The sequence below is a fragment of the Cygnus atratus genome, chromosome 1 (assembly GCF_013377495.2).
Source record: "Cygnus atratus isolate AKBS03 ecotype Queensland, Australia chromosome 1, CAtr_DNAZoo_HiC_assembly, whole genome shotgun sequence".
In the NCBI taxonomy this organism is placed as follows: Eukaryota; Metazoa; Chordata; class Aves; order Anseriformes; family Anatidae; genus Cygnus; species Cygnus atratus.
This window is the reverse complement of record NC_066362.1, coordinates 54631458-54646788: the sequence shown is the minus strand read 5'-3', so window position 1 is coordinate 54646788 and position 15331 is coordinate 54631458. Positions and strand designations below refer to the sequence as shown.

The 15331-nt window shown below is 56.4% G+C and overlaps 1 protein-coding gene across 1 annotated transcript; it reads right to left on the bottom strand.

Annotated features, from left to right (window-relative positions):
- Window positions 1-2148: 2148 nt before the first annotated feature.
- Window positions 2149-14872, bottom strand: CBX6 (chromobox 6). Its single transcript, XM_035551806.2, is given in 7 exon segments — window positions 2149-3331; window positions 5669-6566; window positions 6569-6644; window positions 14172-14238; window positions 14390-14455; window positions 14578-14621; window positions 14770-14872. Coding segments are annotated over 7 exon segments (1272 nt in total). The 5' UTR covers window positions 14839-14872; the 3' UTR covers window positions 2149-3279.
- Window positions 14873-15331: the final 459 nt, after the last annotated feature.

The following is a 15331-nucleotide window of genomic DNA, read 5'->3' as shown; positions in this document are numbered from 1 at the left end:
CCCGAGGCTGGTGTCGCACTGCGTCCAGCTGCCCTTCCATCACCTCGCTTCCTCCACGTGCCACATCAGAGTTCCCGCTCTGTGCTTTCCAATCCTCCATCCCCCTCGGAGGGACAGGGTTTCGAGGCAAATCCCTCAGAGGAACCCTCACCCGGGGACAGCCCCGGAGAGGCTCCGTTTCGCACCGTGCAGAGGCGGGAAGGGACAGAAGAGCTGCCGGAGACAGCCTGGTCTCCCACGGGCAGACCAGGAACAGCACCTTTCACTGCTGGAAGGAGAAGTCTGAAGAGGAGAAGAAGAACCCGAAGCCCTGTGGCAGCTTTTTAAGCGCGGCAGCCAGGACGGAGGGCGCTTTGGACTCGCTGCACAGAGCGCGCGCGGAGTTGCCAGTGCCAAAGGTCCAGCACGGGGCAATGTCAAGAGGGGAGAAAAGTAGAGGATGGACGGGCAAAGGTGGAAAAGGGTGAGGATGGAGACAGACTGATGTCTCCTCCCACCTATACCCCCCAAAAAGAAACCCTACGCATTGCGCTCTGGGAAGGACCTTAGGACTCTTTTAAAATAAAACCAGTTATTTGCTCAAACCCGAAGTGCCACGATGCTTGCTCGAGTCGCCTAGGGAAGGAAGCACAGGCAGGGAGAGGGGGATTTCTGAATCAATACTCAGCCCCCTCCAGCCCCGTGCAAATACCACGGGATCCATGCTCCTGGCATCCTCAGCTGGATCGTGGCAGGGAGGCAGAGGCAAAACCCCTGGGGAAAGGCAACGAACCACAAGGGAACCTCGAACCCAGGGGGAGCCCAAAGCCCGTCCTCCCCCCCCCCCTAAAAAAAAAAATAAAACCAACCCTCAGAAAAATGCAGCCTGGGGAGCACGGGGTGGGGCGGGATGGGCTGCACACGGGGTGGCGGGGAGAAGGGGGTGGTGGCAGAGGGGAGGGGGCGTTTCTTTTATATTCATATATTTCTATATAAAAAAGTAAATAAGATCCCAGCTCTTGCACGATTATTGGGCGATTGAAAAATGCAGCAAAAGCAAGCGACATTGGAGTAAAAGGATGCGCCAGGCAAGGAGGAAAAAGGGCTTGTCAGAAGGTGGGGAAGGAGGCGAGGGGGAAAAAACAAGCACTTAGCCAGACACGCGCTCCAGGTTTGTTACACCTCCCTGGGGAGAAAGATCTGCTCCCAAGCCGTCTCACTAATGCCACAGCCCAGACTGGGCAGAAGCTGGGGGGGAGGGACACTTGGGACAGCACCCCCAGCACACGGCAGAGCCCCGAGAAAGCTTTTCCTCTTCTGCCAGGAGGCCCCCAAAGAGGTGGTCACCTCCAGGCACCGGGAGCTGCCGAAACCTCCTCTACAAAGAGGGGCTGGGAAAGGGAGTGAAATCCCTAGGAAGACTCAGCTCAGAGACAGCTCCTACCTGGTAAAGAGCAGGATCGGGTTTCGTTATTTCATTATTATTATTTCATAAATCTCCCTGGGAAGGTCGGTGAGGGGAGACGTGGAGAAACGCGCCTCCGAAAACAGAAATCGAGCCGTGGCTCACCACAGCCGGGCCTGCTCACCACAGCCTATTTTCTCTGTTTTCCACCCCGAAAGGAGCTCGCACATCTCATCGGCTTCACGCCTCCCTAGTCCCGCTCTGCTCGGCGAGGAGGGAAGAGAGCACGAGACGGGAGGCTGCCGCTCCGAGCCGAAGGCTGCGGGAAGCACTGAGAGACCTCGACGGGTAGGGAGGGAGAGAGAGAGAAGAGGAAGCTCCCGAGGACAGCAGAGGCTGTGGGAGGCGTCGGTACATCCGTCGCCTGCCACCGCCGAGAGGAAGATTGCAGCGCTGCTCGAGCAAAATCCCGTCGGGGCCCTCCTCTCGCCTCCCCGGAGCCTGGAGAAGAGGGCACGCCTCTCGGCAAAGACTTCTGAGCGCACGAGGCAGCGCCTTCACCCGCCCCCGAAGGTCTGGCTGCAGCCAGAGCGGGGACGCCGCACTACAGGCGGCTGGGGCTCGGTTCTCCGTCCCGATGGGGTGAATCCTGCGTGAAAAGTGGCACCGGGCAAAGCTCAGAGACCCTAAAAGGAGGGGAGGGCGAGTCTGCTTCCCGGGAGGTGAGCCCCCGCGGGGTTTAATCCCGCGTGGGCTCGGGGGAGGGAAAGGAGAAGAGACGGCGACTTGGCAGGGAAGGTACGTGCCCACCCCAAATCTAGCAGCTTGCTGTGCATGCAAAGTTAAGTCAACTGTTTCCGTGTCGCGGGCCTGGCCCGCGCTCGGGCAGAACGAGGGCCGGCCGTTGCTGAAGGCCGGGGAAAAAACCATTTGGAGACTCCACCTTAGCTCACAGGAGAGGGATGGGAGGGAAGGGAACTCACTCCGACACCTGGGAGGCAAGGACGGGAAGGGTTTGCAGACAGGGTTCCTCCAACACGCAACTTGCCTTTTCAGCCAGGTCGCTGCTCAGTCCCAAGAATGCCTTTCCCTCCAGTTCAAGCAAGCCAAACACCATCCCAGACACACATGCTTCGATACTACAAAATACTCTTTTCTCTAAGGACCATCTAAAACCACTACAGTTTGTGCAATCACTGCATTTATTATTCATTTTTAAACTCGCTCTCTCTCGCTCTCTCGCGCTCTCTCTCTCCCTGTAGAAATTTTTTTTAAGCTTTTCTTTTTTTATGCAAAACTAATCATTTCACTTTTTCCACTCCATCATAAAATCTCCTCTAAAAACACAACAACAAGAGAACAAACATGGCACAGACACAGAGAATTATCTCCCTGTTTTTTTTTTTTTGTTTTTCTAGGGGTTACGGGGAAGGGAAGGGGATACTTTCAAATAAACTCCTCCCTCCACCCCATGCCCCTCCTAAAGGGCACGGAGAGATCTTTTCCTCCCATCTCCGTTACAGAGCATGGGCAAAAATTTCAGAGGGGGAGCGTAACCCACGTGAATACGAAGGTCGGTTAGTCAGCCCCAAGCGGCTCGTCCACCTGAGGGAACTTTTGAGGCTGCCGCTGCCTTCGGGTTAGCAGACCTAACCCGAAAAGAGCACGGGATCTTTGTTTCAGATCCAGAGGTTCAGGGTTTGGTTCCCACCTGGTGACCCCCCCCCCCCCCCCCCCCGGGGGGAGATGCGTCACGCAAGCGGTCGAGCTGTGTCTGCAAGCCGGATCGTACTCCTTTCTTCCTCCACAGAGGGGATCTACCGCACGAGTTCCTCTGCCACAAGAAGCCCTCCCCGTCTCCTCACCACAGGAAGAAGGTCCTCGCGGAGTATTCCCTACAACGACCCACTGTTTTGCTCTTCACAGACAGTCCCCTTGCTTGTCACTCTGGAGAAAGGCAAAAACCCTTCGATTAAACAATTCCTGCCCCCCGCCCCCAAAGAACACCGTACAAGAGACACTGGGGAAAAGAATTCTGCCAAGCGAACACGTCTTGGCCAAAACACATCAAGAGTTTCCTATTAAAGTTCCCTTTTATCTCCCGCTTAAACGCTTCAGTTTGTTTGTTTGTTTGTTTTTCAGAACCTCATTACCACAAAACGAAACACATCACCACGCGCACACCAAACAGCAACTGAACAACCTAAAGTGACTGGCCAGTTTGCATCCACCCCACAAAGAAGCTCCTCTTATCCTGCAGCCTCCAAATAGTTGAGTTTTTTGTTGTTGTTTAGAAGGGGAATAAGAGAGAGATCTCCCTGCTATTTCCCGAAGAGCTTTTCCCTAGAACTACAATCTTTGAAGCTGCAGTCGCATGGATAGGCTATGCTAAAATAAGGGATCCCCGGGTGTGCCAGGCACAGGAAAGATGCAAAAGTAAAGACACAAAGAATACAGGCAGGTATTAATACAGACACGCACACGAGTCCAACGAGTTATAGGAAGCCTTAGCTTGGCGAATGGATCGGGGAAGTCTCCTTCTCCCTGCCCCTAAGCTTCAGCCGTGAATGCGACCGCATCCCCAAAGCGTCCACTGAGCTCTTAAAACGAGGAAAGGAAAAGGAAGAGGTGTGCCAAGGGGGGAGCTCCCGAGCATCCTCCCGCAGAAGGGAATTTCCTTCCCCCACCCTTTTCCACCTCCGCACCATGTATGTAGAGGTAAAACCCCTGGGCCCCATCCCGGGGACGGGGCTGAGAGGCGAGGCTCTCCCACGGGTCGATCCGTCAGCACCTCTTCGCCTTGTCCCCACAGCCCGGCCACACGCAAGGAGGGGGAGAAGGGAGAGCAAAGGAGCGGCATCTCACCGTCAAGCCTACGGCTGACACGGAGTCGAGCAAGCCAGAAGAGGCAGGAGAAGGAGAGAGCCTGCTCTGGACACGAACAAGGGTGGTCGGGGAAAGAGGGAGCTGTGGGGAAGAGAAGGGCCAGCTACGGGTCCTCGCTTGCTCCTACTTGCAAGGGACAAAGAGAAGGGATTTGTAGATCGACCCGGGGTGCTCTCAGGGGAAGAGAACCAGCACACGTGCTTCTGATGCGAGAGAGACAGTTATTTCTTGTCAGCACCTTTGGTTGACAGTTGTACGGGCCCTTTCAGATCCCGAAATGACAGGGGGGAGCCCTCTTCCAGGCCGCTCTCGGCAGAGAAAGGAGAGAGGAAAGGAAGCGGGAAGAGCAAGCCGCCCACCTCGGCGTCCTCCCTTCCCTCTGAGGGAGCAGGGGGGAGCGGAAAGGTCGAGGGGAAGCTCATGCAGGAGGCAGGAGAGCAGCCCTGTCAGCGCCTCTCCTCCCCGGCTGCGGGACGGACGCACGGCCGAACTCCCGCTCCCACCACAGAAGGGCCGGGGGGGGGGGAGGGACATTTCATGCCCTCTCCCCCAGGCAAGTGCAAGTGACGAACGCCAGGAGGAAGGTCCTGGCTGGAAGCAGGCTCCTCTTCTCTTCCCTCTCCCCCCTGCAAGGCTGAGCAAGTCGGAAGATGCAGGAGGAGGAGGAGGGAGCAGGCCACCTGAAAGCGGCCGTACAACTGCCAAGGTAGCACCAATAGTTAGAGGGAAGGGGAAGCCAACGTGGGACGGTTTGCGGCGTGGGGCAGCCCCACGGCCCCAGCTTTGTCACCAGCACCTTCCAGGCACGGCGCTTCACCTCACGCCCCTCTCCTCCTTGTCCTGGGGCACCTGGAGCCACCACCGCAGCCCAGGAGATGGCGGATCCAGGCCGCGGGCCAAGGAGGGCGAGGACGGTAGGATCGGCGTCGTGGCGAGGGGGAAATAGAGGAATGGAAGAGACTGCACGCACCTCGGGGGGGGAAGGCTCAGGGGGTGGGGGCTCCAGTCCTCTTCCGTCCACCCCTCAAGGCTGCGGAGCTCCTCTGCAGTTTTTGTCGAAGATGGAAGGGGGAAGAGGGGGAAGAGCGGCTTCCCCACAGGCGCAGGCATACGCTCAGCCCCAAAGGCCCCACCGCCGGTTGGACGACACCACACTCAAGGACAAACAACCACTCCCCGGCCCCACCACCGCCTCCTCCGCCTCCCGCTCCCCCCACAGCACAGCACTCCAGCCTCCGGGCAGGAGGGGAGGAGGAGGAGGAGGAGGAAGGGCGGCCGTGAGGGACGAGGGACAGCGCAGGGGAGAAGGAGAGAACCAAGGACAGCCATTCACACCACGACTTCTCGCAGGTAGAGCTCCCCCCACGCCCCTGGAGCAGGGGGACCTGGCTCGCTCACTTGCTGCCGCCTCCCCCGCCGCCCGCCGCCGCCGCCACCTTCTCGAAATCCTCCGCGTTGCAGAACTCCTTGATGGTGACCGTGAGGAGGTTGCTGGTGACATCCGTGACCACCACGTTAGAGCAAGGGGACATCTCGGGACGCCAGTCGCCGGCCTCCTGCTCCGGCTCGGAAGAAGAAAGGGACAAGGAGGGCGTCTGCCCCCCGCCGCAGCCTCCCGGGGGAGAACGCTTGCTGGTGGCAGCTGACTCGGGTGGGATGGAGAGGTCGAGGACCTCCGACTCGCGCCAGTCGGGGATGGCCGGGCTGAGGGTCTCGGGAAGCAGCTTGGGAGGGGAATCATCTGGGTCGGACGAGGAGTGGGGGGCGGGCGACGGGCAGCCGGAGGAGCTGGAGCTGGGGGCATCGTACGGGGTGGAGCCCATCATGAGCCCGCAGGAGGCCGCCTGGGAACCTTCGGCCTCCCCTTTGCCCTCCAGGGAGGGGGCGGGCGCGGCGGACGGCTTGTTGTAGAGCGAGAAGCCGCCGAACTTCATGTGGCGGATCTGGGTGCGGAGGACGCTCTCGCTGAACTTTTTGCTCTTGCCGATGACGCGGTTTCGGGACGGGATCTTGGGCCGAGCCAGGGCCCCCCCGGTCCCGTTGGCCGGCTTGCCACCTTTGTCAATGACTTTGAGGTTGAGGATGATGCGGCTGCGCTTGGGCTCGCGGGGCTTCACCTTGCGGTTAATGATGCGGACGGTCTCCGAGAAGGGCGAGACGGGAGGACGGATGCCGGCCCCGCCACCCACGCTCCCCCCGTTTTGGGGGTCCGGGCGAGGCAGGGGGCGCCGGGACATGCGGTGGCATCGCCGGATGTCTTTCTTGAGCCGGTGCACCGCGGCGCTGGAGTGGAGCTTGGAGACGAGGTGCTAGAACCAGGCTTGACAGAAAAGTGTACATCCCCAATGTGGAGGGCCTCCGCTTGGGCCCGAGCCTGCGGTGGTGGGGAGAGAGAAAAAAAAAAAAACAGGGTCAGAGAGGTAGCCTAAATGCAGCCACTTCTCAAGCCAGGCGCCGAACAGCAATGCCATGTCACACACTAATGACAACCAGACAGCCATACCACCTCCCCTCGAACCCACCGGTGATCTGGGCCTGGAACCCCCCTGCCCCAAAAACGCAGCTCTGTCGGCATGAGCTCCCACTTTCGGTGCCAGATTCCCAGTTCTGTCCCCAGCCTGCCACCGAGTGAGCGTCCCAAACTAAAATCCAGTCTCAAGAGAGGGGGCTGCACCTTGTCCTCTGGAAATAAGCAGGAGATGAGGGGGAAGCAGAGAGTACTACATCCAGTTTGCTTTTCCCCTCCCACAACGAGACGTATCTGCTCTTCCACTAAGCACGGCAGGTCTTGAGAAACAAAGATGGAGGTGGGCGAGGGTGGTCTGATGAAGTTGTCTTTGCCAAGCACAAGAAACGCAGAGACCCGAAGCTTAATTTTTAACTCGAGACCACGGGCAGGCTGCTGATCCCTGTTCTGCTGTGTGAACAAGGTCCGATGTTCAAAGCCGGAGATGAGGCAAGCTGGAGCTCGAGCGAAGTTTAACTGCATCTCCAAGGAAGACGCTGCTTTGTCCTTTTGAACACCATACCTTTTTTAAAGCTGTTAGTGAAACAGCAGGAGCAACACCGGCTTAACTGCCTGGCGCCAGCCCTCCAATAGCCAGGGCAGAGGAACAAGACTTCTAAGCTCTTCTGTCCCTTGGAGACAGTGCCCTGGTTCATGAATCAGAGCGACACGAGCAATTTCAACCCCGTCCTCATCCCCCCTCAGTGGTGGCCACAGGCAGAAGCAACCCACAGGTTGATGGGGAGAGCCCCCTCTCCCGTTACCCGTCTAGCGAGCAGCTTTCCCCATCTCGTGGGCACAACCAGAACTGCAGTGCTACGAGACAGCTGCTTTTCTTCCCCAACTTTTCTCTCCGGTTGCCCCCTCACGCAAGCCAAGATCGGGATGGCCGCCTGCCAGCTAAGAGCTTAAGCACTCCCAACACCATCTCCTTTGTCACCCTGCAGGCTGTGCCTCCTACCGAAGAAACGCCTGGGGAAAAAAATGTTCTTGTAAAGGCAGCAATCTAACAGATCTAAGCAAGGGGCCCAGGCCTGCTCTTGCACAATGAGCTCAGAGCCCTGGGCCCGCGTCCCCAGAGAGCTCCACTGTCACCCTGTGCCCCTTCGCCTCCCACCGAGGTCCCAACACAAACCACAGACCTTGAACGAGCAGGGAGCGGGGACGTGAAGACATTTTGTTCCTTCCCAGCTAATGCTGGGTCGTTCCCTGCAGTTCTCCTTACATCCTGGCTGTAAGAGGACTGCAAGGATGAGGCCTCCTTCCCCTGCCGTATGTATGCAGACTGAAGGTTCACCCGCACCAGGGATTCAGCCTCACTCATCACTCCACACCCAAAACAGTTCAGAAAATGGATAGACATGGTTCTGTCTCAGGCATCCAACGGGCTGGAGCATAGCAGCAGCTCTGGATGAATTCCCTCAACTCTCCGTGCTCTTACCCCAACCATCCATGACGTGGAGACCCCTTCAGAAGGGCACAGGCACAGACAGACGCACATTTAGGGCAGTCCTCGCTCCTCCTCTTCACAGGTCCCTCTGAAGCAGATGGCAGACACCAGGACAAAAAGCTGCAGTTTGCTTTCCGACGTTACATACCAGCACGGACTGGATTTGGAACTTTATTCTTCCTTCCCCAAAAGCAGACAGCCCTTCCAGCACTGCTGCTCTTATGCTTTGGGCTTCTCGCCAGTTTACCACCGCTTAGTGGATAGCAAAGTGCGACACAACGTCCTGTTCCAAAACACGGGACCAGGAAGCCAGACACACAGACATCCTTCAGGGCCTCTCCTGCTGCATGTCTTCTAGATGAACTCGCTGGCAACAACCACGCCTCACACCGAGGGGCTCTGCCTGCTCCGTGCCCCGCAGAGCAGACTCTGAGTGTGGCTGGCTCACAAGGCTGCCTCCCATTACCCACCTGAGAAAGCAGCAGCACACCTTATTCCCCCACCACCCCCTGGTTTAGAGGAAGCCATCACAAACACCCGCGGATGCCTTCTACACCCCAAATTTCTCGGTGAAGTTTCCCATCAACCATGGGAAAAGAAAAACGGTAATGCTGGGAGCGTCGCTGCTTGGCCACTTCCAAAGTCCTGCTGCTGTCATGTTTTCTGTCTGTGCACATGAATCAGCTCCTGTCCTGTCTTGACAGAGATCTGGCTTTGCTTTGTGCTTACAGAGCAGCTAGCACCCAGCATTGCTCCATGCCTACGACTCTCCCAGTGTGCCACGACAAGCAGGTCTCCTTCATTTACTGTGTGCCTGCGTTTCCAGTTACTTCTGGGGCACTTCTTCATAACTCATGTTTCAGCTCTCTGCATTCATTAAATTCCAGTTTTGGTGCTCTCCACGCAGACTACAGGAACCGTTGACCTCCTTGGCCAAACTGTTAAGAGACAGGGTAAGCTGGGAGCTCCCCAGGTGCTACGCTGCTGCTCCCAGTGCCCAGCTTCAACACCAGTTCCAAAGAACAATATGCAAATCTGCAGGCTACCTTGAGCTTGTTTCTCCAGGTAAGGTTTCAAGGAAAATAGTATCGGATGCTCTATCTAAGACCAGCCCCCTCAGCCCTCTCTCACTTGCGAAGCTCCATATTCCTACTGCAGGATCAGGTTTATTCAGGCATCAACTACACAAACTCCGGTCCCTTCCCTGCAGAGCACAGGGCGTTTTCTGGGCTCGGTCATTTCCTTCTCTTGCTTCCAACTTCAAGTAACGTGCACCTGCCGTTTCCAGGAGACTCAGCGTTCAGGTTTAGCTGCTGGAAACGTACCTCTCCCTGTTACAGGTGCGTTACTCTATCACGCTCAAGAGCTGTACGAACACCAAGCCTTTGAAAACGAACCTGTTCCATCCTCTCGGACGCGTCACCGGGCTGTTACTCAACCGAGAACTTTTCCAAATGGGAACTACCTCGCTGGGTCTGGCTGCGTTCACCCGCAGGATTTGCTCACCGCTGAAGAAGTACTCAGCACGTACATGAAGTAATTCGCTCCCTGCTTACAGCTCAGCCTACATCAGGAGGCAGCTTCTGGAGGCTTGCTGCAGTGCTCTGTCACGAGAGCGAGGCAATTGCTGGGATCGCTTCCCTTCCCCCCGCTTCCCTTTTGGGATATGTATCACCTTTATTTAGCTTGTACGGCTCTTTCCCATTGCCTCTGGGAACTACTATTATCTCCCTTGTTCCCTACTATTTCTGAATAAATGTCCCTTGAGGCCCAGCGAGCATATTTGTTCATTCATTCCCTTAACGCGCTGAGGCGCACAAGCACGTACACCGACACGTGCTTTGTGAAGGCTTGCTTACCTGACTCGTATCAAAACCTTCGCAAGGCCTTTTTTTGTTTTCCTTCCAGATTGCAAGGCAACAGATTTCTCGTTAATTATTTCAAAATCGAGTGATCTCCCGTACCACTGCTGCACCATAGTAGCGCTGCTCTCCCGCACGTTACTGGTTCTGCTTTGTCTTTTATTCTCCACCTGCATTCCCACAGTCCTTGTTCCAAACGGCACTTGCAAGAGCTCTTCTTTCCCCTTTCTGGCTGCCATTCTGCCTTTTTATTGCCCTTTTTCTTCTGCAGCCTTCCAAGCGACAAGGCAACAGCAAGCCAGTTCATAGCATAGTTCTCCCAAGCAACACTGCCATAAACTAAAGTTTCCCTACTGGATGGGGAACAAAATGCTACAAAGGGGAACAGGCTGTTTTCAAACCGCTCGGGGATAATTTACGAACAGGGAAGAGATCAAAAGAAACCCAGCTCCAACTTCAGAGTTCAAGGAAGGGCAAAGTGACAGAACAACATGCTGCTCTGCCCCTTCTTCCCCCCTCTCCCCCACCCCGCCTCTCCTTTACTCTGCTCTCAGTTACCTCTCTCTCCCTATTAACCTTCTCCAGCCTTTTTCCCCCGGTGCATTTACAGCCACCGAACAGGACTCCCCGAACAGGACTCCCCGAACAGGACTCCCCGAACAGGAGTCTTTGCTAGCCACCCACTGAGCTTGGAGACCGGGCTCTGTCTCTTAACAGCACGCGCTAGACTTTATTAGATTAGTTGGTGAGTTTTGCATTCCTCATAGCGGAGTGCCGAGGGAAAAGCAAAATATAAAGAGCAAACCAAGCCGGGGAGAAGAGGAAGATTACCACAGCATGCACGATCGGTTAATATCTCTTTCTAACCTTGCACAAGCAGCCACTCCACCCTCAAGCTGAAGGACCTGTCCTCAAGGAAGACTTCTGGCAGACACGGAAGCAGGAGGGTAAGAGCCTTATGCGCCGTGCTGCCCGTTCCAGACCGAGGGCTCTGCTTCCCAGGCACAAAGCTTGCAGCATACCAGGAGCCTCCCAAGAATTACAGCCTCCCGCCAAGCTTGATCTCAGCTGTGGGAAAGTTTGCCCCTAGTATACAGAGGATAAAGACCCATTTCCTGCCCAAAAACTCCGCCGCTGGAATCTGCAGGGGTCCCTTACGGGGCCGGCCATCTTGGTGGCGGTATCGCAGAGCCCGGCCCGTGGTTTCCCTCTGCGGTCTGGTCGAAAGGGCAAGCGTTGCGCAGCTCTCTGCAACGGGAGCCTGGCTCGCAAAGGCAGCAGGTGGCTGAAGATGCAGCTTTTCAAAGCTTTTCCCAAGGCGTGGGCCTCTAACCTGCTGGAATGCTTTCTGCAAATCCCCCTGGGTGCCTACCTGCAGCTTTTGACAACTAATCCCTGGATAAACCTATACCCACCTGCAACCTAAAACACCCACACAGGTCAGGGGACAATGGTATATCGGAGCACGTATTTCCACGCCTTCCTGGAGGCTCAAAAGACCAAGTTCGAGCACTGACATACGTGGAAGATCCTAGCAAGCCACTGAGTCGAGGGCAGACCAGTCAACCAACGCAGTCCTAGGCCAGGCTCCTACTTAAACGTCACTCCATCCAGGCCTAATCTGTTCAGCCAGCAGATCAAAAAGAATATTGTTCTAGCTGCCAACTCCAAAGACTCCCTCTGGGAAGCGAGAGTCAAATTTCTTCCCCTGCTTCAGAAATTCTCACTGGCAAGAGATCCTGCAGCCGAGAACCAAAAAGGTCGCTAGCGATGCGCGAGGCAGAGGCGAGTCCCGCTCGTCCCGCGGCAGCGCCAGCCCTGCGGCGTTATCAGAGGCCACGCCTGCATCTTCAGCAGGTCAGAAGATTTGACCGAGCCGCACGGGGAGCAAACACGACTGGCTGACTAGCGTGCCGGTCCCAGCTGCTTCTCTAGCTGCACAAGGTTTGCCTGAACAGAGCTCGAACAAGTTCAGATGGAGCTGGCTGAGACGCGGATACTTCTCGCTGCCTGGCCTGGGGTGTTATTTTTTAAGGCAGGATCAGAAGTTGAAGAAAACGGCAAGTCGGAGCACCGGCAGTTTCACCGGCTCTGTCTCTCCAAGCTGCAAACGAAGCGAGAGCAACGGGGCTCTGCCCTGCCCTGCACAACTGGGCACCAGCCATCAGGAGAGCACGTCTTCCCCCTCATCTCGTCCCACCTTCTCCAAAGTACCATGCCAGTTACACAAACCTACGGGTTTTCGGTAACATTTGAGAAGCTGGCAGAAGGAAGATGTGCCACGGAAACGTGTCAGGGATGTGATTCAAAGGATGCTGTTGAATAATTCAGGTTCCAAGTTTGGGAGGTTTTAAAGAGCAAGGGGAGAAGAGGAGGAATGAGTGGGTTTTGTTGTTTTCTTTTTCCTTGCTTTTTTTTTGTGGTTGTTTTTTGTTTGTTTGTTTGAATGAGAACAAAAAATTGGCAATGGATTTTGCCGTAACACATTCAGAATCAAAAGAAAAGAAACTGATTATACCTGGTAAAGTCAAAAGCACAGAATAAACAAAGAAGAAATACACTCTTCTACCACTGAACAATGCCAGGTGTTACAAATACCAGAATTTTTTAATTCAAGCAGAGAACTATTTTAAGCCAGTGGTTTCCCTTTAAGCTTTCCTCTGCATTGTTGGAACCCTAAACACTAGGGTTTCATTTAATGCGTGACTGCCAGAAAGAGAAAAACCAACTAGTCCAGTTTCCCCGTACAAAGATTAAGAGGTGGTACCCATCGGTTACGTTTGTAGTTTCTGTACCTGCAGACTGAAAGACTTAGCAGCAAGAGAGGAAAATGACAGAGAAGGAGGATAGATCTATCATCTGGACTTTCGGAGGATTACCACTGTCCCCTGGGTTTTACTCAGGGCATCAGAATACGCCCATCCCTGCATTTCTCCTACGTTATGCGCTCTCAAAGCGGAGGAGAGGTGACACCCTACCCCTCATCGCTCTTTCCAGTGCTCATTCAGTTAAAGTGCTACACTAACTTGAGTAAAGCTGCTGCTGCTGCCAGCAAGAGGAGAGCATTAACCTGTTTCACAGATGGGGAAACATGCACAAAGGCTAAATGACTTGCTCAAAGCCACAGATTGACTCGGTGATGGAGACACCTTACTACACGGTCCACTCCAGCTGTCCCAGGGCTTCATACTGGATCAAAACCAGGGAAGCTCCAAATTCCCTTACGTGCCTTAACCATACAAAGGTGCATTGTGTTTCTACGTTCATCTGAAGTCTGTGATCAAGATAGTTGGGGGAGGTTGTGGGGGGGAAGGGAAGGAAGGAAAGCAAGGAGTTCTGTCTTTGGACAAATAAATCCACAAAGCTCGCATAGATGTCACACAGCTACCAGGCTTCTGAATTAAAAAAATAAGTAAAAAAATTAAGGGGAGAGCTGCACTAGGACTCCCTTCGTCATTCTTCTCTGCAAGAAGGCAGAGATGCTACAACGATACCTTCTCGCAAAGGCGCAGGGTCTGACAGAGAGCAACTGCAAGCTCCAGCTGCTATCCTACACAGAGCAGAAACATTCCTCCCCCCCCCCCCAACAAAAAAAAAAAAAAACAAAAAAAAAACAGCCTGCAGCTTACGGATCAAACCACGCGACTCCCGCGGAGCACCTACACGCCGAAACGCAATCAGAAGAGCGCGAGCAGCAAGCAGCAGGACTCCAGCCACGGCCGCCCAGCCGCTCGGCGCGCTGCAAAGTCGCAGGGCACGGGCCGGAGGCTGCTGAAGGCAGGGGGGAGCGGGGCAGGCTCGCTCGCTACTGCGACAGCAGCAGAAGGCCGTGAAAGGGGGGAAAGGATTCCGGAGCAGGGACCGCAGCCTCGCCATGCACAGCCGCGCGTGTGCGAGCGTCCTGCTGGGGCACCCGCCAGGCACGCACCCGCTGGGCTCCTGCCTCCCTACCCCCTGCCGCGGGCGGCCGGCCCCGCGTCCCCCCCGAGCGGGGCGCGCGGAAGCGCGGTCCTTCCAAGGGCACGGCTCCGCGAGGGGTCTCGAGGCGGCGGGCTAGGCCCGAGTTATTTAAATGAGAGTTACCTTCAGGAGAAAAGTTTTGGGCTTCGGTCCTCTCTTCTTGGGCCCGTACAGCTCCCGTTCCCGTTCCCTTTGGGGAGCCGAAGCGGTGGAGAAGTTAGAACGGGTCCCAGCGGGGGAAGCGCGGGGGCGACGGCCGCGGCCGCCCCCTTCCTCCCCGCTCGCCCCCGGCCCTGCGGCACCCCACGGCCGGGGACCCCGCGGGGCCTGGCCCTACTCACTTCTGCTCGAAGGCAGCGATGAGGCGCGAGTCCAGGATGTTCTCCTCGGGCTCCCAGGTGCTGTACCTGCCGGGGCGGGCGGCGAGACAGGGGCAAGGGGTGAGCCCCCAGGACCCCCCACACCCCATACACCCCCCCCCACACACACCCCACGCACCCCCCGGGGGGGCGCTGCCCCCCGCACTCACTTGATGGCCCAGCCCTTCCATTTCACCAGGTACTCGATGCGCCCCTGAAAAACACGGGGGGGGGGGGTTGTAAAATAAAAATAAAAGGGGGGGGAGATAAAGGATGGTGAGAGCGGGTCGGGGGAAGGACCCGAGGCAGGCGGCGCTCCCCTCCCTCCCTCTCCCCCCCCGCCCCGCCCGGCGGCCCCGCACCTTTCGGATGCGCCGCTTGATGATGGACTCGGCGGCGAAGACGCGCTCCCCCACTGCAGACAGCTCCATCTTGGGCTCCTCGGCGGCGGCGGCGCCCACAGCCCATAATAATCCCGCCCGCCCGCCTCCCCCCCGCGCCGCCCCGCCCCGCGCCGCTACGACCGCCTCTAACGCCCCCCCACCCCAAGCGGGTACGCGCACGCCCGCGCGCCCCCTCCCGCCGCGGCCGCGCGTGACCCCCCTCCTCCCCCCCCCAAAAAAAAATTTTAGGGTGGGGGGGGGTTAAAGGGGTGGAGCGTGTGGGGTTGGTCCGAAAATAAATAACTAAAAATGCATAAAGATCAAAAAAAAAAAATCTAAAAATTAAAAAAGAATAAAATGGGAGTAAAAAGTAAAAAAACACGTCGTTTTCCTTCTTTTCACGTCATCTTTTCCGTGCCACGAGGCGCCGCAAGGGAAGCAGGCCCCAAAATCTTAATGATAATAAAAGGCAAATGCTTGGGTGCGGGGGGGAATTCCCCGCCTCGAGTGTTCCCGTAAAAGCACCCTCAGCCTGCAGGAA